This window comes from Engystomops pustulosus, chromosome 8 (genome assembly GCF_040894005.1).
Source record: "Engystomops pustulosus chromosome 8, aEngPut4.maternal, whole genome shotgun sequence".
Lineage (NCBI taxonomy): Eukaryota > Metazoa > Chordata > Amphibia > Anura > Leptodactylidae > Engystomops > Engystomops pustulosus.
Genome location: NC_092418.1, coordinates 113,285,180 through 113,312,123, shown reverse-complemented (window position 1 = coordinate 113,312,123; position 26,944 = coordinate 113,285,180). Strand labels below are relative to the sequence as shown.

At 48.8% G+C, this 26,944-nt stretch overlaps 2 protein-coding genes across 8 annotated transcripts in view; one reads left to right on the top strand and one right to left on the bottom strand.

Moving 5' to 3' along the window:
• Window positions 1-16,981, top strand: part of RAB3GAP1 (RAB3 GTPase activating protein catalytic subunit 1) — a 92,499-nt gene extending 75,518 nt beyond the window's left edge. For 2 of the 4 annotated variants that reach the window (XM_072122266.1, XM_072122267.1), the window contains exons 18-25: window positions 6,904-7,041; window positions 7,951-8,178; window positions 10,720-10,816; window positions 10,905-11,008; window positions 11,088-11,203; window positions 11,877-11,979; window positions 15,923-15,943; window positions 16,339-16,981. In XM_072122266.1, the coding sequence (XP_071978367.1) occupies window positions 6,904-7,041; window positions 7,951-8,178; window positions 10,720-10,816; window positions 10,905-11,008; window positions 11,088-11,203; window positions 11,877-11,979; window positions 15,923-15,943; window positions 16,339-16,575 (1,044 nt within the window). In that variant the 3' untranslated portion in view covers window positions 16,576-16,981. The remainder of the gene's footprint in view (window positions 1-6,903; window positions 7,042-7,950; window positions 8,179-10,719; window positions 10,817-10,904; window positions 11,009-11,087; window positions 11,204-11,876; window positions 11,980-15,922; window positions 15,944-16,338) is intronic. The other 2 variants (XM_072122269.1, XM_072122268.1) reach the window with 1 other exon arrangement.
• Window positions 16,982-23,265: 6,284 nt separating this feature from the next.
• The window catches only part of ZRANB3 (zinc finger RANBP2-type containing 3), a 184,215-nt gene continuing 180,536 nt past the window's right edge, over window positions 23,266-26,944 (bottom strand). For all 4 annotated transcript variants that reach the window (XM_072122262.1, XM_072122263.1, XM_072122264.1 and 1 more), the window contains exon 21: window positions 23,266-23,448. In XM_072122262.1, the coding sequence (XP_071978363.1) occupies window positions 23,350-23,448 (99 nt within the window). In that variant the 3' untranslated portion in view covers window positions 23,266-23,349. The remainder of the gene's footprint in view (window positions 23,449-26,944) is intronic.

Sequence of the window (26,944 nt, the reverse complement as noted above, 5' to 3'; positions counted from 1 at the left end):
GGGCTCTGTACTAGAGTCTACAAGCATCTCTGGGGAGAATCACCTTCATAACTTACCCTTATTCTGTATACAGGGAATACCTGCACTTATCACGTGTCTCAGAGACTGGTTGTCACAGTCTTATGTAGTCCTTCTCCTAAAATACTAAGTAGACTTCAATATATTTACTAGACCAGATCCTATAGCTACTACAAGAATATACAAGAATATAACTACTATAATACTGCCCCCTATGTACAGGAATATAACTACTATAATACTGCCCCCTATGTACAGGAATATAACTACTATAATACTGCCCCCTATGTACAGGAATATAACTACTATAATACTGCCCCCTATGTACAAGAATATAACTACTATAATACTGGCCCCTATGTACAAGAATATAACTACTATAATACTGCCTCCTATGTGCAAGACTATAACTACTATAATACTGCCCCCTATGTACAGGAATATAACTACTATAATACTGCCCCCTATGTACAAGAATATAACTACTATAATACTGCCCCTATGTACAAGAATATAACTACTATAATACTGCCCCCTATGTACAAGAATATAACTACTATAATACTGCCCCCTATGTACAAGTATATAACTACTATAATACTGCCCCTATGTACAAGAATATAACTACTATAATACTGCCCCTATGTACAAGAATATAACTTCTATAATACTGCCCCCTATGTACAAGAATATAACTACTATAATACTGCCCCCTATGTACAAGAATATAACTACTATAATACTGCCCCTATGTACAAGAATATAACTTCTATAATACTGCCCCCTATGTACAAGAATATAACTACTATAATACTGCCCCCTATGTACAAGAATATAACTACTATAATACTGCCCCCTATGTACAGGAATATAACTACTATAATACTGCCCCCTATGTACAGGAATATAACTACTATAATACTGCCCCCTATGTACAGGAATATAACTACTATAATACTGCCCCCTATGTACAGGAATATAACTACTATAATACTGCCCCCTATGTACAAGAATATAACTACTATAATACTGCCCCCTATGTACAGGAATATAACTACTATAATACTGCCCCTATGTACAGGAATATAACTACTATAATACTGCCCCCTATGTACAAGAATATAACTACTATAATACTGCCCCTATGTACAAGAATATAACTACTATAATACTGCCCCCTATGTACAGGAATATAACTACTATAATACTGCCCCCTATGTACAAGAATATAACTACTATAATACTGCCCCCTATGTACAGGAATATAACTACTATAATACTGCCCCCTATTTACAGGAATATAACTACTATAATACTGCCCCTATGTACAGGGATATAACTACTATAATACTGCCCCTATGTACAGGAATATAACTACTATAATACTGCCCCCTATGTACAGGGATATAACTACTATAATACTGCCCCTATGTACAGGAATATAACTACTTTTATACTACCCCTATGTACAAGAATATAACTACTATAATACTGCCCCCTATGTACAAGAATATAACTACTATAATACTGCCCACTATGTACAGGAATATAACTACTATAATACTGCTCCCTATGTACAAGAATATAACTACTATAATACTGCCCCCCTATGTACAAGAATATAACTACTATAATACTGCCCCCTATGTACAGGAATATAACTACTGTAATACTGCCCCCTATGTACAAGAATATAACTACTGTAATACTGCCCCCTATGTACAGGAATATAACTACTATAATACTGCTCCCTATGTACAAGAATATAACTACTATAATACTGCCCCCCTATGTACAAGAATATAACTACTATAATACTGCCCCCTATGTACAGGAATATAACTACTATAATACTGCCCCCTATGTACAAGAATATAACTACTATAATACTGCCCCTATGTACAGGGATATAACTACTATAATACTGCCCCTATGTACAGGAATATAACTACTATAATACTGCCCCCTATGTACAGGGATATAACTACTATAATACTGCCCCCTTTGTACAAGAATATAACTACTATAATACTGCCCCCTATGTACAGGAATATAACTACTATAATACTGCCCCTATGTACAGGAATATAACTACTATAATACTGCCCCCTATGTACAGGAATATAACTACTATAATACTGCCCCCTATGTACAAGGATATAACTACTATAATACTGCCCCCTATGTACAGGAATATAACTACTATAATACTGCACCCTATGTACAGGAATATAACAACTATAATACTGCCCCCTATGTACAAGAATATAACTACTATAATACTGCCCCTTATGTACAAGAATATAACTACTACAATACTGCCCCCTATGTACAAGAATATAACTACTATAATACTGCTCCCTATGTACAAGAATATAACTACTATAATACTGCTCCCTATGTACAAGAATATAACTACTGTAATACTGCTCCCTATGTACAAGAATATAACTACTATAATACTGCCCCCTATGTACAGGAATATAACTACTATAATACTGCCTCCTATGTACAAGAATATAACTACTATAATACTGCCCCCTATGTACAGGAATATAACTACTATAATACTGCCTCCTATGTACAAGAATATAACTACTATAATACTGCTCCCTATGTACAGGAATATAACTACTATAATACTGCCCCCTATTTACAAGAATATAACTACTATAATACTGCCCCCTATGTACAGGAATATATCTACTATAATACTGCCCCCTATGTACAAGAATATAACTACTATAATACTGCCCCCTATGTACAAGAATATAACTACTATAATACTGCCCCCTATGTACAAGAATATAACTACTATAATACTGCTCCCTATGTACAGGAATATAACTACTATAATACTGCTCCCTATGTACAGGAATATAACTACTATAATACTGCCCCCTATGTACCGGAATATAACTACTATAATACTGCCCCCTATGTACAGGAATATAACTACTATAATACTGCCCCCTATGTACAGGAATATAACTACTATAATACTGCCCCCTATGTACAAGAATATAACTACTATAATACTGCTCCCTATGTACAGGAATATAACTACTATAATACTGCTCCCTATGTACAGGAATATAACTACTATAATACTGCCCCCTATGTACCGGAATATAACTACTATAATACTGCCCCCTATGTACAGGAATATAACTACTATAATACTGCCCCCTATGTACAGGAATATAACTACTATAATACTGCCCCCTATGTACAAGAATATAACTACTATAATACTGCCCCCTATGTACAAGAATATAACTACTATAATACTGCCCCCTATGTACAAGAATATAACTACTATAATACTGCTCCCTATGTACAGGAATATAACTACTATAATACTGCTCCCTATGTACAGGAATATAACTACTATAATACTGCCCCCTATGTACCGGAATATAACTACTATAATACTGCCCCCTATGTACAGGAATATAACTACTATAATACTGCCCCCTATGTACAGGGATATAACTACTATAATACTGCCCCCTATGTACAGGAATATAACTACTATAATACTGCCCCCTATGTACAGGAATATAACTACTATAATACTGCCCCCTATGTACAGGAATATAACTACTATAATACTGCCCCCTATGTACAGGAATATAACTACTATAATACTGCCCCCTATGTACAGGAATATAACTACTATAATACTGCCTCCTATGTACAAGAATATAACTACTATAATACTGCTCCCTATGTACAGGAATATAACTACTATAATACTGCCCCCTATGTACAGGAATATAACTACTATAATACTGCCCCCTATGTACAGGAATATAACTACTATAATACTGCCCCCTATGTACAGGAATATATCTACTATAATACTGCCCCCTATGTACAAGAATATAACTACTATAATACTGCCCCCTATGTACAAGAATATAACTACTATAATACTGCCCCCTATGTACAAGAATATAACTACTATAATACTGCCCCCTATGTACAGGAATATAACTACTATAATACTGCCCCCTATGTACAGGAATATATCTACTATAATACTGCCCCCTATGTACAAGAATATAACTACTATAATACTGCCCCCTATGTACAAGAATATAACTACTATAATACTGCCCCCTATGTACAAGAATATAACTACTATAATACTGCCCCCTATGTACAAGAATATAACTACTATAATACTGCCCCCTATGTACAGGAATATAACTACTATAATACTGCCCCCCTATGTACAAGAATATAACTACTATAATACTGCTCCCTATGTACAAGAATATAACTACTATAATACTGCCCCTATGTACAGGAATATAACTACTATAATACTGCCCCCTATGTACAAGAATATAACTACTATAATACTGCCCCTGTCTAATAGTATTGTGCGCTCCCTGCTCCTTCGCTGTGTTGTATATTAAGGTGATGATAATCAGGGAGATATGACGCTGGTTAATAAGATGTTATTATTTCATGTTGGGAGAAGCAATTGTTGCAGGTAACAATGTAATCTCTGTATGGTTCCTCCTCCTCCGCCCTCTATATGGATGATCTATATGTATTCCGGGGTCACATGACCTCTTGTACTTTCCGCTCCTGGGGAGGGGGGGGGGGCTGTCATTGTGTTGGGGGTTGCGGTGCAGTAGATGAAGTGGCTGGGCTCCTCTTCGGGGTCTTTATCGCTGGTCTCCAGGTGCTTTCTGCTTCGCTATGTACAGCTTATAGATTTTCTTCCTCCTCTTTAGATGTATCGAGCGTTTAATCAGAGCCGCTTCCTGCCCCCCGCCCCCCTCCCAAGCTTCGGTCCTCATTGTGACCCTTGTTCTGAGAGGTTAGACGCGCAATTACCGATCAATAACTGGATTTTTCCTGTTGTGCTCCAATATATTATCAGCGCCAGCGGGACGCCCTTCCGCTAAGCTAAACCCCCTCGCCCCGCAGGACGCACGCGTTTAATTTGTCGCTTGAGCTTTCGAATCTCCATCATCTCCGATCGTGGATACAAGATGTACAGATGATTGCACGCTGTTATTCTCTGTTATCAGCCAGACACCCTGCACCCCCCACTGTTCCGCCGCTCTCTGCATCTGATACACAGGGAATGGGGCAGGCAGCAGACAGCGCCGCTCTCTGTGTAGTGGTCACACCAGATTTAGGACAGACGGCTATTTTAAGGAGTTACACAGACTCTACAGAAGCAGAATGGCAGGATAGGCCAATGGGCCGTGCGCCAGTTTTCTCTCAGACTTTGCACATTCTTTTAGGTGCATACTGCTTAAGAAGTATCTGTATCACAATTGTGTCACACCTTTGTGGTGCGGCTACACTAGGCATCACGCGACACAAATTAGGAGGCGTTCCAGAGCTCAGTCAGACCGTGCGCCAGATTTAAATGCAAAGTCCAACCGAATTGTGTTGCACGCCCCATGTTAAAGGTGCACCAAAAAAAGTTGCTGCTCCGCCTCACTAGCGGGTCAGCACTCCGCCTCACTAGCGGGTCAGCCTCACTAAGGTGCACCAAAAAAAGTTGGTGCTCCGCCTCACTAGCGGGTCAGCACTCCGCCTCACTAGCGGGTCAGCGCTCCGCCTCACTAGCGGGTCAGCGCACCGCCTCACTAGCGGGTCAGCGCACCACCTCACTAGCGGGTCAGCGCACCACCTCACTAGCGGGTCAGCGCACCTCCTCACTAGCGGGTCAGCGCACCTCCTCACTAGCGGGTCAGCGCACCACCTCACTAGCGGGTCAGCGCACCACCTCACTAGCGGGTCAGCGCACCACCTCACTAGCGGGTCAGCGCACCTCCTCACTAGCGGGTCAGCGCACCTCCTCACTAGCGGGTCAGCGCACCACCTCACTAGCGGGTCAGCACTCCGCCTCACTAGCGGGTCAGCCTCACTAAGGTGCACCAAAAAAAGTTGGTGCTCCGCCTCACTAGCGGGTCAGCTCTCCGCCTCACTAGCGGGTCAGCGCTCCGCCTCACTAGCGGGTCAGCGCACCACCTCACTAGCGGGTCAGCGCACCACCTCACTAGCGGGTCAGCGCACCACCTCACTAGCTGGTCAGCGCACCACCTCACTAGCGGGTCAGCTCTCCTCCTCACTAGCGGGTCAGCTCTCCTCACTAGCTGGTCAGCGCACCACCTCACTAGCGGGTACGCGCTCCGACTCACTAGCGGGTCAGCGCACCACCTCACTAGCGGGTCAGCGCACCACCTCACTAGCGGGTCAGCGCTCCACCTCACTAGCTGGTCAGCGCACCACCTCACTAGCTGGTCAGCGCTCCACCTCACTAGCGGGTCAGCGCACCACCTCACTAGCGGGTCAGCGCACCGCCTCACTAGCGGGTCAGCGCACAACCTCACTAGCGGGTCAGCGCACCACCTCACTAGCGGGTCAGCGCTCCACCTCACTAGCTGGTCAGCGCACCACCTCACTAGCGGGTACGCGCTCCACCTCACTAGCGGGTACGCGCTCCGCCTCACTAGCGGGTCTGCTCTCCTCTTCACTAGCGGGTCAGCGCACCACATACGTAGCCCTGTATAAAGTACAGGTTGCTGATTGATTGGTCGGGGTCGCTCCAATTACATATTTATACCATTGCCCTGAATGACCTTGACTACCTGAGTTACTGACAGTAGAGCGGAGGATTCAGCAATGTCCTAGCCCTTGCACTTTTTGGATCGTCTCTGTGCCCTCTCCGACATCCATTAGTCACAATAGCGGAGCCTTTTGTCCGCAGCAGACAATGGCGCGCTTCCTCTGCCACCTAATTTGAGCTTTAAAATGCCTCAGGAACCAGGCGTAAAATCCTGCGGGAGAACTGGTCGAGAAAACGCTGGCGCAGCAAGGACTCAATTCTGCTTATTTCGACTATTTCAGGAGCCAGCACCTATGACAGAAGACCTGCTGGAGGAACAGTCTGAAGTCTTGGCTAAATTGGGCACCTCCGCAGAAGGGGCGCACCTCCGGGCACGGATGCAGAGCGCCTGCCTGCTGTCAGACATGGAGTCATTCAAGGTATTTCTGTTACGTTTGCTCTTTTACTAGGAGTGGAATACGATGCAGGGTTAATGCGTCATCCTAAATTATACACAGGGAACCTTATATATCGGGGCAGTGTTTATACAAAATGAGAGAATCCGGTTGGTGGGTTTATTTTTGGATGAAATGTTTTCATATTCCAGTCTTGGCCACTGGGGGCACTGTTTCATTGCTGTGTATGGATATTGTTTCCTATTAGAGGGATTATTCCCATAATATTTTTTGGATATACCATCAGAGGAAAGTGGAGCTCAGCCATTGGAGTCTACAGAGATAACCGACATGGCAGACCTGACTCCACTGCCCCTGAATGTAGAAGGGCCCCCATATGTCAGATATTGGAGCTATATGCTAGTAGTATGCCATGTTTTTGTTGCTGCAGTTTTACCCAGTGTCCTTGCAGTTCAGGTTTTCAGATATCCGCTTGCTGTCAATGAATGGAACATTCCATATGAATTCCATAAAGTCATGGACTCCACTGAGAAAGTATCCGCTGTAAGCTGAGAATCATCAACCTCACACTGATACATTGTAGCAAACTATCAGATTTCTGCTGCTGTTGTTTGTCTACACTGATGCAGTTGTAACGTATCTGCAGCTGTGAGAAGTTTGCAGGTACAATCCCATGTGTATTCGCAGTAGCTGTGCTGGGCTGAGCTTTGGATCTCTGCCACAGTTTAGCAGATTGAATTGTCGGGGGTCCGTGCACACGTGGGTCACGAGTAAGAATCGCGCTGCATCTGTGGAGCCTGAGATTTCCATTTATTGTAACAGAAAACCATCTGTGAACCGTTCTATTAGCGGCAGATGAGTCGGGGGGGTCGGCTGGTATCAGCTACACATACACTTACCTCCCCAGTGACTTGTATCTCTGCTCCCCCATAGGCTGCAAACCCCGGCTGCTGCCTGGAGGACTTCGTCAGGTGGTATTCCCCGCGGGATTACGTGGAGGAGGAAGTGGAGGATGAAAGCGGCAACAAAATCATGAGAGGAGAACTGAGCGCGAGGATGAAGATCCCCAATAACATGTGGGTGGAAGCCTGGGAGACGGCCCGCCCCACCCCGGCCCGACGACAGCGCCGGTTATTCGATGACACTAAGGAGGCGGAAAAGGTGAGAATGTGAACACTCGCCAACCAGACATAATAAGTCAGGTCTCCAAGCCAACAGCACCGCTATGTACTGGATCGGTACCAGGATCAGAAAGATACCCCTGTGGCCACAGACCAATGAAGCCGTGCAGAGATGTGTGTCTCTTCTGGATATGCAAGTGCACCAGAGGCGGGGCTCATTCTCTACAGAAAGACACAAATTTTTGCCTCTCTCCACTTTTGATTTATTCCAAAGCCCCCTATATCAGAGTAGTATTGGTATGGGAGGTATTGCGGATAGACATTGGGGCAGATTTACTTACCCGGTCCATTCGCGATCCAGCGGCGCGTTCTCTGCGGTGGATTCTGGCGATTCACTAAGGCAGTTCCACCGCCGTCCACCAGATGTCGCTGCTCCGCTGAAGTCCGCCGAGACCCGCTGGAATGAAATTCATCGGCCTATTCTTAGTGAAGGTAAGTGCAAGTTTCGCGACACATTTTTTTTTTTTTTTAAATGCGGCGGTTTTTCCCCGATTTCCGTCACGTGCATGCCGGCGCATGAGACTTGTTTTAGGCTATCTATTACAATGTGTGATTTACAATGATAATGATGATATGCAAAATCCCCCTATACTGCCATACTGTAGTACTGGCAGTATATGGTAGGATCAATCAGACAACCTAGGGTTAAAGTACCCTAGAGCAGTGATGGCGAACCTTTTGGAGACTGAGTGCCCAAGCTACAACCAAAACCCACGTATATGTCGCTAAGTGCCAACATGACAATGTAAGAAGTAACTTATTGATCCTGCTGTATCACAGGTTTTAATCGTATTGGCGTCATGAGGTCACCAATACAATAGAAAGATAAAGGAGAAATTTGGATTGTAGCTTCCTTCCAGGGGCCCCTGGAGAGGAAGAATCGGGGGACCCAGAGTAGGAGCTCCAATGACAATCCACCTCTATCCACAGCTTCCCGCTCCTCCTGTAGTTGGGCTGTTTTGGATCACAGGAGAAATCCTTGAGTCCTAGCTGGCAAACTATGTGTTTGGGTGAAGGCCTGGGTACCCACAGAAAGGTCTCTGAGTGCCACCTCTGGCACCCGTGCCATAGGTTCGCCACCACTGCCCCCTTCCCAGTGCGCGGCCTGGAATATTAAATACTGTCAGTATAAAGTGCAATTAGTTACGCAGAAAACAAGCCCTCGCGCAGCTCTGTACATGGAAAAATACAAAAGTTATAGAAAAATATGGGGAGCGAACAATTGGAACGCAAAAAACGAAAAAGGTCCTCGGCGTTAAGAGGTTAAAAAAAAGACAGACTCACATGGAAGATTTTTATCAACCCCAAATCCCACCCACAATAAAAACAGCACAAATTTGTAGACTAAAGATAAAGTCCCCCCAATGCAGGACCCTTTAGAGGGCCCTGCAGCATGACTGAGGTCCTGTATGAGACGCCGCTGTATGTGCGAGCGCCCCCCCCTGCGGATGATGGGGATGGGCACCGGAGGTTCGTTATCAGTAAACTTCTCCTGGTAATGAGTTCTGGGATCAGCATTGATTTATACAGACACCGGGTCCTTCCCTGCGATAACCTCGGGTGACCCCCCCCCCCCAAATCCAATACATCACAAATTACCTGCAACGTGACTGTAAAGTGTCTCCTCGCCCTGCCGCCACTCTCACAGCATTTATGACTCTCCATACATGCATTTACTGTTGGAGCTTCAGAGCTGAAATCTCCCAATATCGTTTACTGGCGCAAATCACTAGTTCTTGTCATGTAGAACAATTTTGCCCATTGCTTACATCTAGCAGTTTGTTTGTATTTCTATTCAGCCTATCCCGTGTCCCGGCAGATCATCCCTGCAAGACCATAACTTGTTTACACAAAAGATACAGATACGGGGGAGGAGCTGCTCCCTGCTTACTCTCAAGAGAGGGGGAGGAGCTGTTCCCTGCTTACTCTCAAGAGAGGGGGAGGAGCTGCTCCATGCTTACTCTGGAGGGAGGGGGAGGAGCTGCTCCCTGCTTACTCTGAAGAGAGGGGGAGGAGCTGCTCCCTGCTTACTCTGGAGGGAGGGGGAGGAGCTGCTCCCTGCTTACTCTGGAGGGAGGGGGAGGAGCTGCTCCCTGCTTACTCTGGAGGGAGGGGGAGGAGCTGCTCCCTGCTTACTCTGGAGGGAGGGGGAGGAGCTGCTCCCTGCTTACTCTGGAGGGAGGGGGAGGAGCTGCTCCCTGCTTACTCTGGAGAGAGGGGGAGGAGCTGCTCCCTGCTTACTCTGGAGGGAGGGGGAGGTCATGTGATACTCTGTGTATGCAGCTAGCAGAACTGTGTCTGTGCAGATCTCAGAATAGTGAGTTATATATCTCCGAATTATAATGGTGGATTTACCTTCTCCATAGAGTCTCAGTGGTGCAGTTCCAGGGTTTGTACCAGTATTTAGATATTATAAATTGGTTATGATTGTAGAGCACATGAGCTTCCTGATTGGTCAGTGACATGACTCCTCCGTATCTGATCCTCTTTCGGGTTTGTATACTTTCCCTCTCCACTGCAGGTCCTCCATTACTTGGCCGTCCAGAAGCCGGCAGACCTGACCCGCCACCTCCTCCCGTGCGTCATCCATGCTGCTCTCCTCAAGCTGAAGGAAGAAGGTGCCCGATCCCCTCCATGTGCCCCGCTCCATCTTCTCTTCCTTCCCGATGGTCCTGGGTGTCCTCACCTCCTCTCCTCTCTCCACAGAACTAGTGGAAGATATTCCCTCGGTGAAATCTTCCATAAAACGGATCATCTCTCATTCCAGTAAAGTTCTTCGCTTCCCCAGCCTAGAAGACAAGAAGCTGGAGGTGAGCGGGGGTCACCTGTCCGGGGGATGGGCAGTCTCCTGGTTATCTGGAGGTCATTGTATCCCACATGTCTTCCCAGGAGATCATCAACCAGATCATCAGTGTGGAGGCCACCATCGCCAGAGCTCGCTCCCTCAAGGCAAAGTTCGGGACAGAGCGCTGTGAAAACGCCGAGGAGAAGGAAGATCTGGAGAAGTATTAATGATACTGAGCAGATACAATGCAGAGAGGTCCCACACTGGCCATAGAGACGAGATAAACCTTGTCCCACCAGGACCACTGGCCGGTCGGCCATCTGGAATCCCATGGATTTGCCCATCTCTTTTAAAGGGATTCTGGCATTGTAGATGATAAGTCCTGCAGAGACTTAATAGACAAGGTCACCTGACTAGTGGCCACACCCATAGAGCAGAAATGTGATTGACAAGGTCACCTGATTAGTGGCCACACCCATAGAGCAGAAATGTGATTGACAAGGTCACCTGATTAGTGGCCACACCCATTGAGCAGAAACGTGATTGACAAGGTCACCTGACTAGTGGCCACACCCATAAAGCACTGAAAAGCTCCTCTGCATAGAATTTTAAAAAAATATAGAATAATTTCTCTGCATTTATGCCACCAAATTTTTGCTGTAAAAATAGGTTTATGGTGCAGGACAATTCACCTACAACAACATGTTTAGTTATATGATCCGCTAGTTCTCCCTTTAAAGGGGGGGGGGTTCTGTTTCTGGACATTCCCTTTAAGAACTCTATTGGGCCCCTGTGTAATGAGTAAATCTTGTGGTCGTGGTGTCCCCCTCACGTGTGGGGTCACTCTCGCCCTGTGTTCCTCTCCCTCCTCAGTCTGTCGTTGTCTTCCCCAGGTTTGTGAGTCGTCTCCTGGAGCAGCCGGAGGTTCCCATCATCGGGGCGTGCAGGGGCCCGGCCGGAAGCATCATCCACAAGATGTTTGTGAACGCTCAGCGGGTGAGTCCAGGCTCGGAGGACACGTCCAGCAAACCCTCCCCCCTGACGCGTCCCTCCTTCCCCCCTGACGCGTCCCTCCCTCCCCCCTGACGCGTCGCTCCCTCCCCCCTGACGCGTCCCTCCCTCCCCCCTGACGCGTCCCTCCCTCCCCCCTGACGCGTCCCTCCCTCCCCCCTGACGCGTCCCTCCCTCCCCCCTGACGCGTCCCTCCTTCCCCCCTGACGCGTCCCTCCTTCCCCCCTGACGCGTCCCTCCTTCCCCCCTGACGCGTCCCCCTCCCCCTGACGTGTCCCCATCTCCCCTGAGTGCCGGAGATAAGTCGCCTCTTTTCTGTGTTTGATGAATGTCCTCTCATTATCGGGCGCTGCGGGGCCGTGTAGTGACCTCGTGCCTCGTGTAGCAGACGTTGAGACACAATAAATATGTCGCCGCTTTTGTCTCCGCACTCAGGACAAACATGTAAATGAGAGACGCCGCCGCAGCCTCGTATCACAGCGGGGGCCTCAGTGTATAGATATGGATGGGGCTTATCAGTAACTCCTCCGCTACACGCGTGTTCAGCCGCGCACTGACATGTATGGCACATAGCGGAGAGGAGCAGACGCCCTGCACCGCTGATGCTCATCAGACAAGGAGCCGAGTGTTACCAGAGGAATAGAGAGAGGTGTATGAGGACACACATACATCAGCAGGGCGGGTGTATACTACACTATCCGAGGTACTAAAGCTTGTGGTGTATATGGCCCCCCACAGGCAGGTAAAAGGGTCATCAGAATAGGACATAGATGTGTAATGAGAGCAGTGGGAGCCGGACTGGTCAGCGCCACCTGCATGAGGCCAGTCCTGTACACCGGTCCTGTACACGAGCCTGCGCCCGGTCCTGTACACGAGCCTGCGCCCGGTCCTGTACACGAGCCTGCGCCCGGTCCTGTACACGAGCCTGCGCCCGGTCCTGTACACGAGCCTGCGCCCGGTCCTGTACATTAGTCCTGTACACGAGCCTGCGCCCGGTCCTGTACACGAGCCTGCGCCCAGTCCTGTACACTGGTCCTGTACACGAGCCTGTACATTAGTCCTGTACACGAGCCTGCGCCCGGTCTTGTACACGAGCCTGCGCCCGGTCTTGTACACGAGCCTGCGCCCGGTCCTGTACACGAGCCTGCGCCCGGTCCTGTACACGAGCCTGCGCCCGGTCCTGTACACGAGCCTGCGCCCGGTCTTGTACACGAGCCTGCGCCCGGTCTTGTACACGAGCCTGCGCCCGGTCTTGTACACGAGCCTGCGCCCGGTCCTGTACACGAGCCTGCGCCCGGTCCTGTACACGAGCCTGCGCCCAGTCCTGTACACTGGTCCTGTACACGAGCCTGTACATTAGTCCTGTACACGAGCCTGCGCCCGGTCTTGTACACGAGCCTGCGCCCGGTCTTGTACACGAGCCTGCGCCCGGTCCTGTACACGAGCCTGCGCCCGGTCCTGTACACGAGCCTGCGCCCGGTCCTGTACACTGGTCCTGTACACGAGCCTGCGCCCGGTCTTGTACACGAGCCTGCGCCCGGTCTTGTACACGAGCCTGCGCCCGGTCTTGTACACGAGCCTGCGCCCGGTCCTGTACACGAGCCTGCGCCCGGTCCTGTACACGAGCCTGCGCCCGGTCCTGTACACGAGCCTGCGCCCTTCCTGTACACGAGCCTGCGCCCGGTCCTGTACACGAGCCTGCGCCCGGTCCTGTACACGAGCCTGCGCCCGGTCCTGTACACGAGCCTGCGCCCGGTCCTGTACATTAGTCCTGTACACGAGCCTGCGCCCGGTCCTGTACACGAGCCTGCGCCCGGTCCTGTACACGAGCCTGCGCCCGGTCCTGTACACGAGCCTGCGCCCGGTCCTGTACACGAGCCTGCGCCCGGTCCTGTACATTAGTCCTGTACACGAGCCTGCGCCCGGTCCTGTACACGAGCCTGCGCCCAGTCCTGTACACTGGTCCTGTACACGAGCCTGTACATTAGTCCTGTACACGAGCCTGCGCCCGGTCTTGTACACGAGCCTGCGCCCGGTCTTGTACACGAGCCTGCGCCCGGTCTTGTACACGAGCCTGCGCCCGGTCCTGTACACGAGCCTGCGCCCGGTCCTGTACACGAGCCTGCGCCCGGTCCTGTACACGAGCCTGCGCCCGGTCCTGTACACTGGTCCTGTACACGAGCCTGCGCCCGGTCTTGTACACGAGCCTGCGCCCGGTCTTGTACACGAGCCTGCGCCCGGTCCTGTACACGAGCCTGCGCCCGGTCCTGTACACGAGCCTGCGCCCGGTCCTGTACACGAGCCTGCGCCCGGTCCTGTACACGAGCCTGCGCCCGGTCCTGTACACGAGCCTGCGCCCGGTCCTGTACACGAGCCTGCGCCCGGTCCTGTACACGAGCCTGCGCCCGGTCCTGTACACGAGCCTGCGCCCGGTCCTGTACACGAGCCTGCGCCCGGTCCTGTACACGAGCCTGCGCCCGGTCCTGTACACGAGCCTGCGCCCGGTCCTGTACATTAGTCCTGTACACGAGCCTGCGCCCGGTCCTGTACACGAGCCTGCGCCCGGTCCTGTACATTAGTCCTGTACACGAGCCTGCGCCCGGTCCTGTACACGAGCCTGCGCCCGGTCCTGTACATTAGTCCTGTACACGAGCCTGCGCCCGGTCTTGTACACGAGCCTGCGCCCGGTCTTGTACACGAGCCTGCGCCCGGTCTTGTACACGAGCCTGCGCCCGGTCTTGTACACGAGCCTGCGCCCGGTCCTGTACACGAGCCTGCGCCCGGTCCTGTACACGAGCCTGCGCCCGGTCCTGTACACGAGCCTGCGCCCGGTCCTGTACACGAGCCTGCGCCCGGTCCTGTACACGAGCCTGCGCCCGGTCCTGTACATTAGTCCTGTACACGAGCCTGCGCCCGGTCCTGTACACGAGCCTGCGCCCGGTCCTGTACACGAGCCTGCGCCCGGTCCTGTACATTAGTCCTGTACACGAGCCTGCGCCCGGTCCTGTACACGAGCCTGCGCCCGGTCCTGTACACGAGCCTGCGCCCGGTCCTGTACACGAGCCTGCGCCCGGTCCTGTACATTAGTCCTGTACACGAGCCTGCGCCCGGTCCTGTACACGAGCCTGCGCCCGGTCCTGTACACGAGCCTGCGCCCGGTCCTGTACACGAGCCTGCGCCCGGTCCTGTACATTAGTCCTGTACACGAGCCTGCGCCCGGTCCTGTACACGAGCCTGCGCCCGGTCCTGTACACTGGTCCTGTACACGAGCCTGTACATTAGTCCTGTACACGAGCCTGCGCCCGGTCCTGTACACGAGCCTGTACATTAGTCCTGTACACGAGCCTGCGCCCGGTCCTGTACACGAGCCTGTACATTAGTCCTGTACACGAGCCTGCGCCCGGTCCTGTACATTAGTCCTGTACACGAGCCTGTACATTAGTCCTGTACACGAGCCTGTACATTAGTCCTGTACACGAGCCTGTACATTAGTCCTGTACACGAGCCTGCGCCCGGTCCTGTACACGAGCCTGCGCCCGGTCCTGTACACGAGCCTGCGCCCGGTCCTGTACACGAGCCTGCGCCCGGTCCTGTACACGAGCCTGCGCCCGGTCCTGTACACGAGCCTGCGCCCGGTCCTGTACACGAGCCTGCGCCCGGTCCTGTACACGAGCCTGTACATTAGTCCTGTACACGAGCCTGCGCCCGGTCCTGCACACGAGCCTGCGCCCGGTCCTGCACACGAGCCTGCGCCCGGTCCTGCATTGTAGCCGCTTTGGGTTTGTTACTCTTCAGCCTGCAGTGAATGTCTCCATGTCCATACGTGTGTTGCACCATCTTTCTGCATGTACTAAACTGTCTGTCTAACCTCTCGTAGCCATCCTAGGCTTGACTGTCTCTGTCTCTTACTGTGGTTTCCTTTCTCAAGCTGACTGAATCTTCTGATGAGGTAACATCCAGAATTTCTACCACCAGCTCCCTAACACTCACTAACAATCTCCATACATTCAGTGTAACCAGGCAGGACCTTCCATCACTACACAATGGGGCACCTCTAGTGGAGCGCAGGACCCCCAAGTCATGGGACGCTGCCCTCCAGGTCTACTACCAGATTACTGCCCCACATAGAGCCAGAATAATGGAGAATGCAGGGGCAGCAGCGCTGATGTAGTGCACGGCCCCTCCTGTAGCCCCCCAGATACACAGCATGGACCTCATGTCTCTGTAGCCTCCTCTAAGCTCAGGCCATGGTGATACCTCTACGGGCCGGGGCTGAGCTTTGCTTATTGCATCGTGTGCCCATTTATACTCTCAGGTTCTGAACAATGTTCTGTTTTGTCTAAGGTCGCAACAATGGCTCCCATGGAAGAAGAACCGAGGAGATCCAATACATCAGACGACAAGAAGCTGCTGTCCGGAACAGGCTTCCCTTCCCCCGCTGGCCGAGAAGTCATCCTGCGCATCACCGTCCCCAGACCCGCTCCCTACTCCAAGGCTCTGCCCCAGCGCATGTACAGCGTCCTCACCAAGGAGGACTTCAGGCTGGCCGGAGCCTTCTCCTCAGACACGTCCTTCTTCTAATGGACATGGCTGCTCCTATAGGTGTGCGCCATCTGCAGCCGCTCCAGGTGATGGGGAATGTGGCTCCTTATCATAATGTGACTTCTCCGCTTGTTAGTAAAATTATAGTCCATGGGTCACATCCACACACCCCGAACACTGAGGAGTATAACAGCCGGGGCCGGAGGCTCCATCAGTCCCGGGCACCTTATTTATGGGGATAGGAGTGCGATGCTCTGCAGAGGTCATTGCCCTTGCACCCTGGGTTACTGTGTGCACTTTCCAAGGAGATCACTGACCTGGGACTTGCTTCTCTGACCTCGTGAATGGATATCAGAAGACAAGAAAGGTTATGGGATGGGGGAGGAGGTTGTTTCCTTTCCCATTATTTGGCTCCTTTAAATTTTATTAAAAGTATTCGATGGATTTTTTTTTGTCTTTAATTTCCCCCTCAAATTAACCTCTACTGTGCTCAGGTCAAATCCTGGGGCTCAGGGTTAACTGCCTTTGGTAAGTGTTGGGGTGCAGCACCCAAGGGATTTATTTAATGTCTTTGTAAAGACCGAGCTGCAGTCATGTGCTGGGTGCAGGGTCATGGTGTAGGACATTGGTCAGGCCCGGAGGCTCTTTCTCAGGGTGTTGAGCTCAACATTTGGATGCTGTATAAAGCTCAAGTCCCTTTATGTGCACTACAGAGCTTAGCTGAGGTCCAGAGCTCAGGTCCTGGAGCGCAGTGTTTAGGTCTTGGAATGCAATGCTTAGATTCCAGGGTGCAGAGCTCAGGTCCAGGAGCACAGTGTTTAGGTCTTGGAATGCAATGCTTAGATGCCAGGGTGCAGAGCTCAGGTCCTGGAGCGCAGTGTTTAGGTCTTGGAATGCAATGCTTAGATTCCAGGGTGCAGAGCTCAGGTCCTGGAGCGCAGTGTTTAGGTCTTGGAATGCAATGCTTAGATTCCAGGGTGCAGAGCTCAGGTCCTGGAGCGCAGTGTTTAGGTCTTGGAATGCAATGCTTAGATTCCAGGGTGCAGAGCTCAGGTCCTGGAGCGCAGTGTTTAGGTCTTGGAATGCAATGCTTAGATTCCAGGGTGCAGAGCTCAGGTCCTGGAGCGCAGTGTTTAGGTCTTGGAATGCAATGCTTAGATTCCAGGGTGCAGAGCTCAGGTCCTGGAGCGCAGTGTTTAGCTCTTGGAATGCAATGCTGAGATTCCAGGGTGCAGAGCTCAGGTCCTGGAGCGCAGTGTTTAGCTCTTGGAATGCAATGCTTAGATTCCAGGGTGCAGAGCTCAGGTCCTGGAGCGCAGTGTTTAGGTCTTGGAATGCAATGCTTAGATTCCAGGGTGCAGAGCTCAGGTCCTGGAGCGCAGTGTTTAGGTCTTGGAATGCAATGCTTAGATTCCAGGGTGCAGAGCTCAGGTCCTGGAGCGCAGTGTTTAGCTCTTGGAATGCAATGCTTAGATTCCAGGGTGCAGAGCTCAGGTCCAGGAGCACAGTGTTTAGGTCTTGGAATGCAATGCTTAGATTCCAGGGTGCAGAGCTCAGGTCCTGGAGCGCAGTGTTTAGGTCTTGGAATGCAATGCTTAGATTCCAGGGTGCAGAGCTCAGGTCCAGGAGCACAATGTTTAGGTCTTGGAATGCAATGCTTAGATTCCAGGGTGCAGAGCTCAGGTCCTGGAGCGCAGTGTTTAGGTCTTGGAATGCAATGCTTAGATTCCAGGGTGCAGAGCTCAGGTCCAGGAGCACAGTGTTTAGGTCTTGGAATGCAATGCTTAGATTCCAGGGTGCAGAGCTCAGGTCCAGGAGCACAGTGTTTAGGTCTTGGAATGCAATGCTTACATTCCAGGGTGCAGAGCTCAGGTCCAGGAGCACAGTGTCCTGGGTTGCAGAGCTCAGAACAGAGTTTTTGGTTGCAATGTTCTGGGTTGCAGAGCTCAGGTCCTGGTGCACAGTGTTTTGGGGTGCAGAACTCAGGTCTTTGAATGCAGCGCTTAGATCCCAGGGTGCAGAGCTCGGGTCCTGTGCAGAAGGGAAAGGGGGGGAAACAATGGGGCACATTTACTAAGAATGTGGGAAACTCCACTAAAAGTTCTCTGTCCATGTATAATACTGGGTGCGCCAGAAATGATGAATCTGTTGCCTCCCTGCACTGGCCCCACAGAGTGCAGCAACTTTTTTGTGGTGCACCTTCAACATGGGGCATGCGACTTTGCATGTTAAAACTGGCGCACGGTCCGACTGAGCGCAGGAACGCATGGAGACCAGACACTTCTTAAATTTCTGTGCAAGCCGTTTACACCTAAAAGAACGTACAAAGTCCCCCAGAAAACGCAAAGCCCTTAGTAAATGTGTCCCAGAACTTTGCCACCTGCTGGTATTTAAGAATTGCCCCCCACACGGAGGCCGGGCCTTCTATATTCGGGGTCTGAGTGCTCGGTGTTTGCAGCCGCCGTGACTTCTGGCTATTTGCCGTTTGTTATGTTGATCACTTACCTTCTGCTATAATAAACAATTCTCAGCGATTCGGGAGAATTTTGGACACTTCCGGAGCCGCTTTCCCCCAATAGTTGGGTAACACTCTCCCCCCTGGTAATAGACTTACTGTACACAGGGAAGGTGGGGGGTGACTTACCTGCCAGGCTGGATCTGCGGACACAGACTGACACAATATTATGGATGGTAGAACGTCTGGGCTTGGGGTTCCGGGTTCTCCATATAATGTACATGGATAGAGGGATGGGCTGTAGATTAGGATTAGTTTGGATGTCCAGGTCTTTCCCGCGCTGCCTTCGGCTTCGTACTCTGCAGCTTCATGTTCTTTCATCAATGTTTTATTCCATTATCTTGTTTCATTGCAGCTTTTATCAATAGTTTATATTACATGAGCCGCTCGCTGCAGCGGATCGATCCTGGAGCCCGAGATCCAGCTCCGCGCGGTCCATCAGGATTGTGGCTCTGGGCTACAGCACGGATCTGAGGATATTAGAAAGACTGACGGGACCCACAGGCCCCAGAATCATCCAGAAATCACAGAGGCAGGAGAGGTCCCCGGAGACCCCCGCAGCTGATCAACTACTTATTGTCATATACAAGCCCCAAATCCAAGTGTGAACAGAGCTGGAGCTTCCGTAGGGTTTGAACTAAGGAAATCTCCCATCAGAATCCATCCTGATAAACCAGGGACATTACTCATAGATCCAGGCACCGGGACTGTGGGATCTTCTTATGTTTGTTCTCCATGGCCTCCTTCCTTCTAATATCAACTTAAATAATTATGCTAATGAGTCTGAAGGGCTCTGGGGTGTGTTACCAGAGTCCCTCTGTGCTGCAGCTTCACAGGCTGTTACACTGTCTCCCACAGGCATGGTCTGTGCTCCACATTGGACCTTGTCAGTTTTACATTGCGCCAGATTTATCTGCGGTGACGGCTTGTGCCGCAGCGTTCCCAGTGACTTGTGATGATGTATACGATTCCCTATAGATCAGCGACTCTATAGATTCTCCCAGCGGCCGCTGCTCCCCCCTCCTGGGAGATTTTCGCTGCTTATGGCTATTGATAGATATAACGGCACGGCGTGCGCTGCCATGGAAACAAGTAGAAATATCTATTTTTAAGGCTAGAATTGGCGCTGGGCGTCACACAGCTGAAATAATTTACTCTTTAACCCCTTTGCTTCCGCCGTCACCATCTGCTCCGGAATTATTTTTTCTTCCTAGAAACTAGAAGTGCGGATAGAGGTGACATTAACGAGAGGAAAAGTGGAAAATGTATCAAGAAAAGCGATGACACGAACGGCGCCAAGTTCTGGTTCAGGGACCTATGATGGCCGCTCCGGGGCGCACGTTCTTTACTTGCCCCTATGTACATTCACTATCTTGGGTTCTATAGACCTAAGAACAGGTTTGTGGTTCTGTGATCTACAACACCAGAGATCAATATTCACATACAAACATAAATCTTCATATTAACAGATAAAAAAAAATTCACTTTCATACAAAATCCTGGATTGCAAAATGTAATAATCCAGCGAGTGCTCGCTATATGCATTGCTTGTTTTATCACCATTTCTCAAAATAGTAGCACTCACATATTTGCAGACCTTAGGGCAGAGAGGCGCACTCCTCCGGCTGTTGGACAGGAGTGTATCGTCCACATGCAGGGACGTTTCCAGGGACACACCCTCTTCCTCTAGGTCAGTGGTGGCGAACCTGTGGCACGGGTGCCAGAGGTGGCACTCAGAGCCCTTTCTGTGGGCACTCAGGTTATCACCCCAGGACAGAGTTCACCAGACAGGAACAAATCCACCAAATCTTCCTGTAGTCCCAGGCGACTTAAGAGAAGCCGCTCTCAGCCCTGGTTTAAAGCGACACTTCATTGGCTGTTTGGAACTGCGGGAAAAGTGAGAAGCTGTGGACAGGGCTGCATTATCTTTGGGGGTCCTCCTGCTGGACCCTTCATTCTTCCTCTGGAGAGAAGCTACAATGATCGTCTGTATTTTCCCTCCTTCTTTCAACTGTATTGGTGGCCTCAGGGGCCGATACGATTGAAAGATGTGGAAGAACAGGTAACAATAAGTTACTGATTAAAATTCCATCCTGGCACTTCAGGGTAAACTAATGGATTTTGGTTGTAGCTCGTGCACTCGGTCTCTAAAAGGTTCGCCATCACTGCTCTAGGTCCTATAGAATCAAAGGCGACTCTAAACTTGACTCGTTTCTGGTAAATATGACTCATCTCTGCTCATTTTTATGTCCTCTTTCACATAAGAGTGGATTCTATAAAGGGCTCGTAGTTTAATGGGGGTAAAACCTGGTGACGGATTCTCACTGACATCTACAGATTTCTCAAATCATGCGCCATTTTGGGAACAAAACACTGGTGTATATTCACAGCAGCCATGAGGTGGCGCAGGTAGCATGCTGTGAGCTGGGTGCAGTTTGTACTGATATTGGGCCATATTCATTCTTTTGCGCCCCTCCATTTTTTATTTATTTACTTTTTTGTGACTATTAGATACTCGTACATCATCAGCATCTTTGTTGGTGAACTGACGTTTTGTCCTTTCCCCCCCCCTTTTTAATTGGTGAAATTTACACCCTCCTTGTGCACCAGGCGCCACCTCAGATGTTAGGTGAGAAGTAACAATAAACGTGGTGATAAAAGCCCCGCCCCCACCGGAATCTTCTATTGTTACCGAGTTTTTTTACTTCATTATTTATCTCCTTTTATTAACTGAACATTTTCTTGATGATGATTTCTCCTCCTCTAGACTTGACTTTGCTGGTTGTGGATCTGCTCTGTCATTGGAAGGAGGAAGCTCACAGCCAATGTTTCATAAACACGTCATCTTCTCTCTCTCAGTAATCATCAGATCTGTAACAGTGTGCCAGGGGCACAACTTTACGGAACTATAGCAAATTCTCTATACAATATTATATGCAGTGTAGGGTAGTCGCAATCAGACACCCTATGGCAGTGATGGCTAACCTATGGCACTGGTGCCAGAGGTGGCACTCAGAGCCCTTTCTGTGGGCACTCAGGCCATCACCAGAGATGACTCCAGGTATCTTCCTGCAGTCCCAGACAGCCCAGGACTTGCTGTGCACAGAGATATTTTAAAGTGACAGCTCTACCAGGGACTATTTTCTCTGGTGGAATAAGTAAACCCCGCCTCTTTTTAATACCTTGAAAGGCAGTTCCCTTGAAATCAAGCACGACCTGCAGGAAGCCTAATGATATGATGCAGGATTGAAACCAAACCAGTCTATCTATTCCCGAAGGAACAGACTCCCAACTGTAGACAGCGCTGTATGATGTTTCCACCTGGTTGGGTCTCTTCAGCACAGTGTAGGAAACTGGTTTGGCTGAGTGAGAGGCTTTTGAGTAAAGACTGGAAGTAAAGGCGTGTGGAGACTTCTAGCCATGGACGCTCCACTAGGGGATTCTGGGAAAATATGCAAATACATTTTCCAGGATGGGATAAGGAAAAGCCTCACATTCAGCCAAACCAGTTCCCTACACTGTGCTGCAGAGATGCAACCACATCGAAACAGCCCTGTCCACAGCCGGGAATCTGTTCCTTCTGGAATAGATATAGTGGTTTGGTATTAATCCCACATCATGTCATTAGGCTTCCTGAAGGTCATGCTTGATGTCAAGGGAGCTGTTTACAATGTAGCTAAAAGAGGTGTGTTTTTTTTTTACTTGACTTATTTGCATATTTTCCCAGAATGCCCCTAGTGGAGCATCCATACTTATAAGTCTCCATACGCCTACAAGGTGCCACAATTTGCTTCCTGGCCCTAATAAAATCTGTATCAATTTGGTTTCCTTCCGTGATCGTACCGACATAAAGAAAACACGACATTTGAAGCACAAATGCGATTATTTCCCGACAAATTTTCTCTCTACCCAGTACACGGCATGGAATATTATATATAATACTGTCACTAGGAAGTCCTCATAAGACTCTGTATATGGAAACATAAAAACGTTACAGATTTTTGAAGACGGGCCGTGAAAAATGGAAACATGAAAGCAAAAAAAGGGCCAAGGCCATAAGGGGTTAAAAGTCTAGAAATATCAGATAAAATGTAATTTAGAAAGTTTTTCCTTATCTTCTCTGTAGTCACTTGAGATGCTGCTGGGACTTCCTGCTAGGAGAGGGGGGAGGGAGCTGGGTTTGGTCTATTGTATAAAGAAGATGTAAAGATGAATCTAATAAAACAAATCTCTTTTATTTGATCCATAATTTAGAGAAAACAAGTAACTGACAGGACGGGGAGACGGAAGGAGGCGTGTTAGGATTTGGTAAAGAATTTGGTGATATCGGACCCATACTTGGAGGCCATGGAGAGTTTCTTGGATCGGCTTCGCTCTTTGGCTTGTCGGGCCGTTCTCTGCAGAGACACGAAACGTAAGAATGTGAGAAGGGAGAAAATCACTTACCTGCCAGTATCACTGGGGGAGACATCCACCTGCCTAATCATAGGGGGGGGGGGGTGTACAGACACAGGGGTCTACACGGCGTTCGTAGAATCTGCTGGAAACATATATATCTGGGTCCTGTACAAGTGACCCCCAGGATGACCTGTGCATGTGCTGATCCCCGGACCCCCTGCTGACATGACTTACCCTGAGTTACATCCTGTATTATACCCCAGAGCTGCACTCACTATTCTGCTGCTGGTGCAGTCACTGTGTACATACATGACATTACTTATCCTGTACTGATCCTGAGTTACATCCTGTATTATACTCCAGAGCTGCACTCACTATTCTGCTGCTGGTGCAGTCACTGTGTACATACATGACATTACTTATCCTGTACTGATCCTGAGTTACATCCTGTATTATACCCCAGAGCTGCACTCACTATTCTGCTGCTGGTGCAGTCACTGTGTACATACATGACATTACTTATCCTGCACTGATCCTGAGTTACATCCTGTATTATACCCCAGAGCTGCACTCACTATTGTGCTGCTGGTGCAGTCACTGTGTACATACATGACATTACTTATCCTGTACTGATCCTGAGTTACATCCTGTATTATACCCAGAGCAGCACTCACTATTCTGCTGCTGGTGCAGTCACTGTGTACATACATAACATTACTTATCCTGTACTGATCCGGAGTTACATCCTGTATTATACCCCAGAGCTGCACTCACTATTCTGCTGCTGGTGCAGTCACTGTGTACATACATGACATTACTTATCCTGTACTGATCCTGAGTTACATCCTGTATTATACCCCAGAGCTGCACTCACTATTCTGCTGCTGGTGCAGTCACTGTGTATATACATGACATTACTTATCCTGTACTGATCCTGAGTTACATCCTGTATTATACCCAGAGCTGCACTCACTATTCTGCTGCTGGTGCAGTCACTGTGTACATACATGACATTACTTATCCTGTACTGATCCTGAGTTACATCCTGTATTATACCCAGAGCAGCACTCACTATTCTGCTGCTGGTGCAGTCACTGTGTACATACATGACATTACTTATCCTGTACTGATCCTGAGTTACATCCTGTATTATACTCCAGAGCTGCACTCACTATTCTGCTGCCAGTGCAGTCACTGTGTACATACATGACATTACTTATCCTGTACTGATCCTGAGTTACATCCTGTATTATACTCCAGAGCTGCACTCACTATTCTGCTGCTGGTGCAGTCACTGTGTACATACATGACATTACTTATCCTGTACTGATCCTGAGTTACATCCTGTATTATACTCCAGAGCTGCACTCACTATTCTGCTGCTGGTGCAGTCACTGTGTACATACATGACATTACTTATCCTGTACTGATCCTGAGTTACATCCTGTATTATACTCCAGAGCTGCACTCACTATTCTGCTGCTGGTGCAGTCACTGTGTACATACATGACATTACTTACCCTGTACTGATCCTGAGTTACATCCTGTATTATACCCCAGGGCTGCACTCACTATTCTGCTGCTGGTGCAGTCACTGTGTACATACATGACATTACTTATCCTGTACTGATCCTGAGTTACATCCTGTATTATACCCAGAGCAGCACTCACTATTCTGCTGCTGGTGCAGTCACTGTGTACATACATGACATTACTTATCCTGTACTGATCCTGAGTTACATCCTGTATTATACTCCAGAGCTGCACTCACTATTCTGCTGCTGGTGCAGTCACTGTGTACATACATGACATTACTTATCCTGTACTGATCCTGAGTTACACCCTGTATTATACTCCAGAGCTGCACTCACTATTCTGCTGGTGCAGTCACTGTGTACATACATGACATTACTTATCCTGTACTGATCCTGAGTTACATCCTGTATTATACCCCAGAGCTGCACTCACTATTCTGCTGCTGGTGCAGTCACTGTGTACATACATGACATTACTTATCCTGTACTGATCCTGAGTTACATCCTGTATTATACCCCAGAGCTGCACTCACTATTCTGCTGCTGGTGCAGTCACTGTGTACATACATGACATTACTTATCCTGTACTGATCCTGAGTTACACCCTGTATTATACCCCAGAGCTGCACTCACTATTCTGCTGCTGGTGCAGTCACTGTGTACATACATGACATTACTTATCCTGTACTGATCCTGAGTTACATCCTGTATTATACCCCAGAGCTGCACTCACTATTCTGCTGCTGGTGCAGTCACTGTGTACATACATGACATTACTTATCCTGTACTGATCCTGAGTTACATCCTGTATTATACTCCAGAGCTGCACTCACTATTCTGCTGCTGGTGCAGTCACTGTGTACATACATGACATTACTTATCCTGTACTGATCCTGAGTTACATCCTGTATTATACTCCAGAGCTGCACTCACTATTCTGCTGGTGGTGCAGTCACTGTGTACATACATGACATTACTAATTATACTCCAGAGCTGCACTCACTATTCTGCTGCTGGTGCAGTCACTGTGTACATACATGACATTACTTATCCTGTACTGATCCGGAGTTACATCCTGTATTATACCCCAGAGCTGCACTCACTATTCTGCTGCTGGTGCAGTCACTGTGTACATACATGACATTACTTATCATGTACTGATCCTGAGTTACATCCTGTATTATACTCCAGAGCTGCACTCACTATTCTGCTGCTGGTGCAGTCACTGTGTACATACACGACATTACTTATCCTGTACTGATCCTGAGTTACATCCTGTATTATACCCCAGAGCTGCACTCACTATTCTGCTGCTGGTGCAGTCACTGTGTACGTACATGACATTACATATCCTGTACTGATCCTGAGTTACATCCTGTATTATAGCCCAGAGCTGCACTCACTATTCTGCTGCTGGTGCAGTCACTGTGTACATACATGACATTACTTATCCTGTACTGATCCTGAGTTACATCCTGTATTATATTCCAGAGCTGCACTCACTATTCTGCTGCTGGTGCAGTCACTGTGTACATACATGACATTACTTATTCTGTACTGATCCTGAGTTACATCCTGTATTATACTCCAGAGCTGCACTCACTATTCTGCTTCTGGTGCAGTCACTGTGTACATACATGACATTACTTATCCTGTACTGATCCTGAGTTACATCCTGTATTATACCCCAGAGCTGCACTCACTATTCTGCTGCTGCTGCAGTCACTGTGTACATACATGACATTACTTATCCTGTACTGATCCGGAGTTACATCCTGTATTATACCCCAGAGCTGCACTCACTATTCTGCTGCTGGTGCAGTCACTGTGTACATACATGACATTACTTATCCTGTACTGATCCTGAGTTACATCCTGTATTATACCCCAGAGTTGCACTCACTATTCTGCTGCTGGTGCAGTCACTGTGTACATACATGACATTACATATCCTGTACTG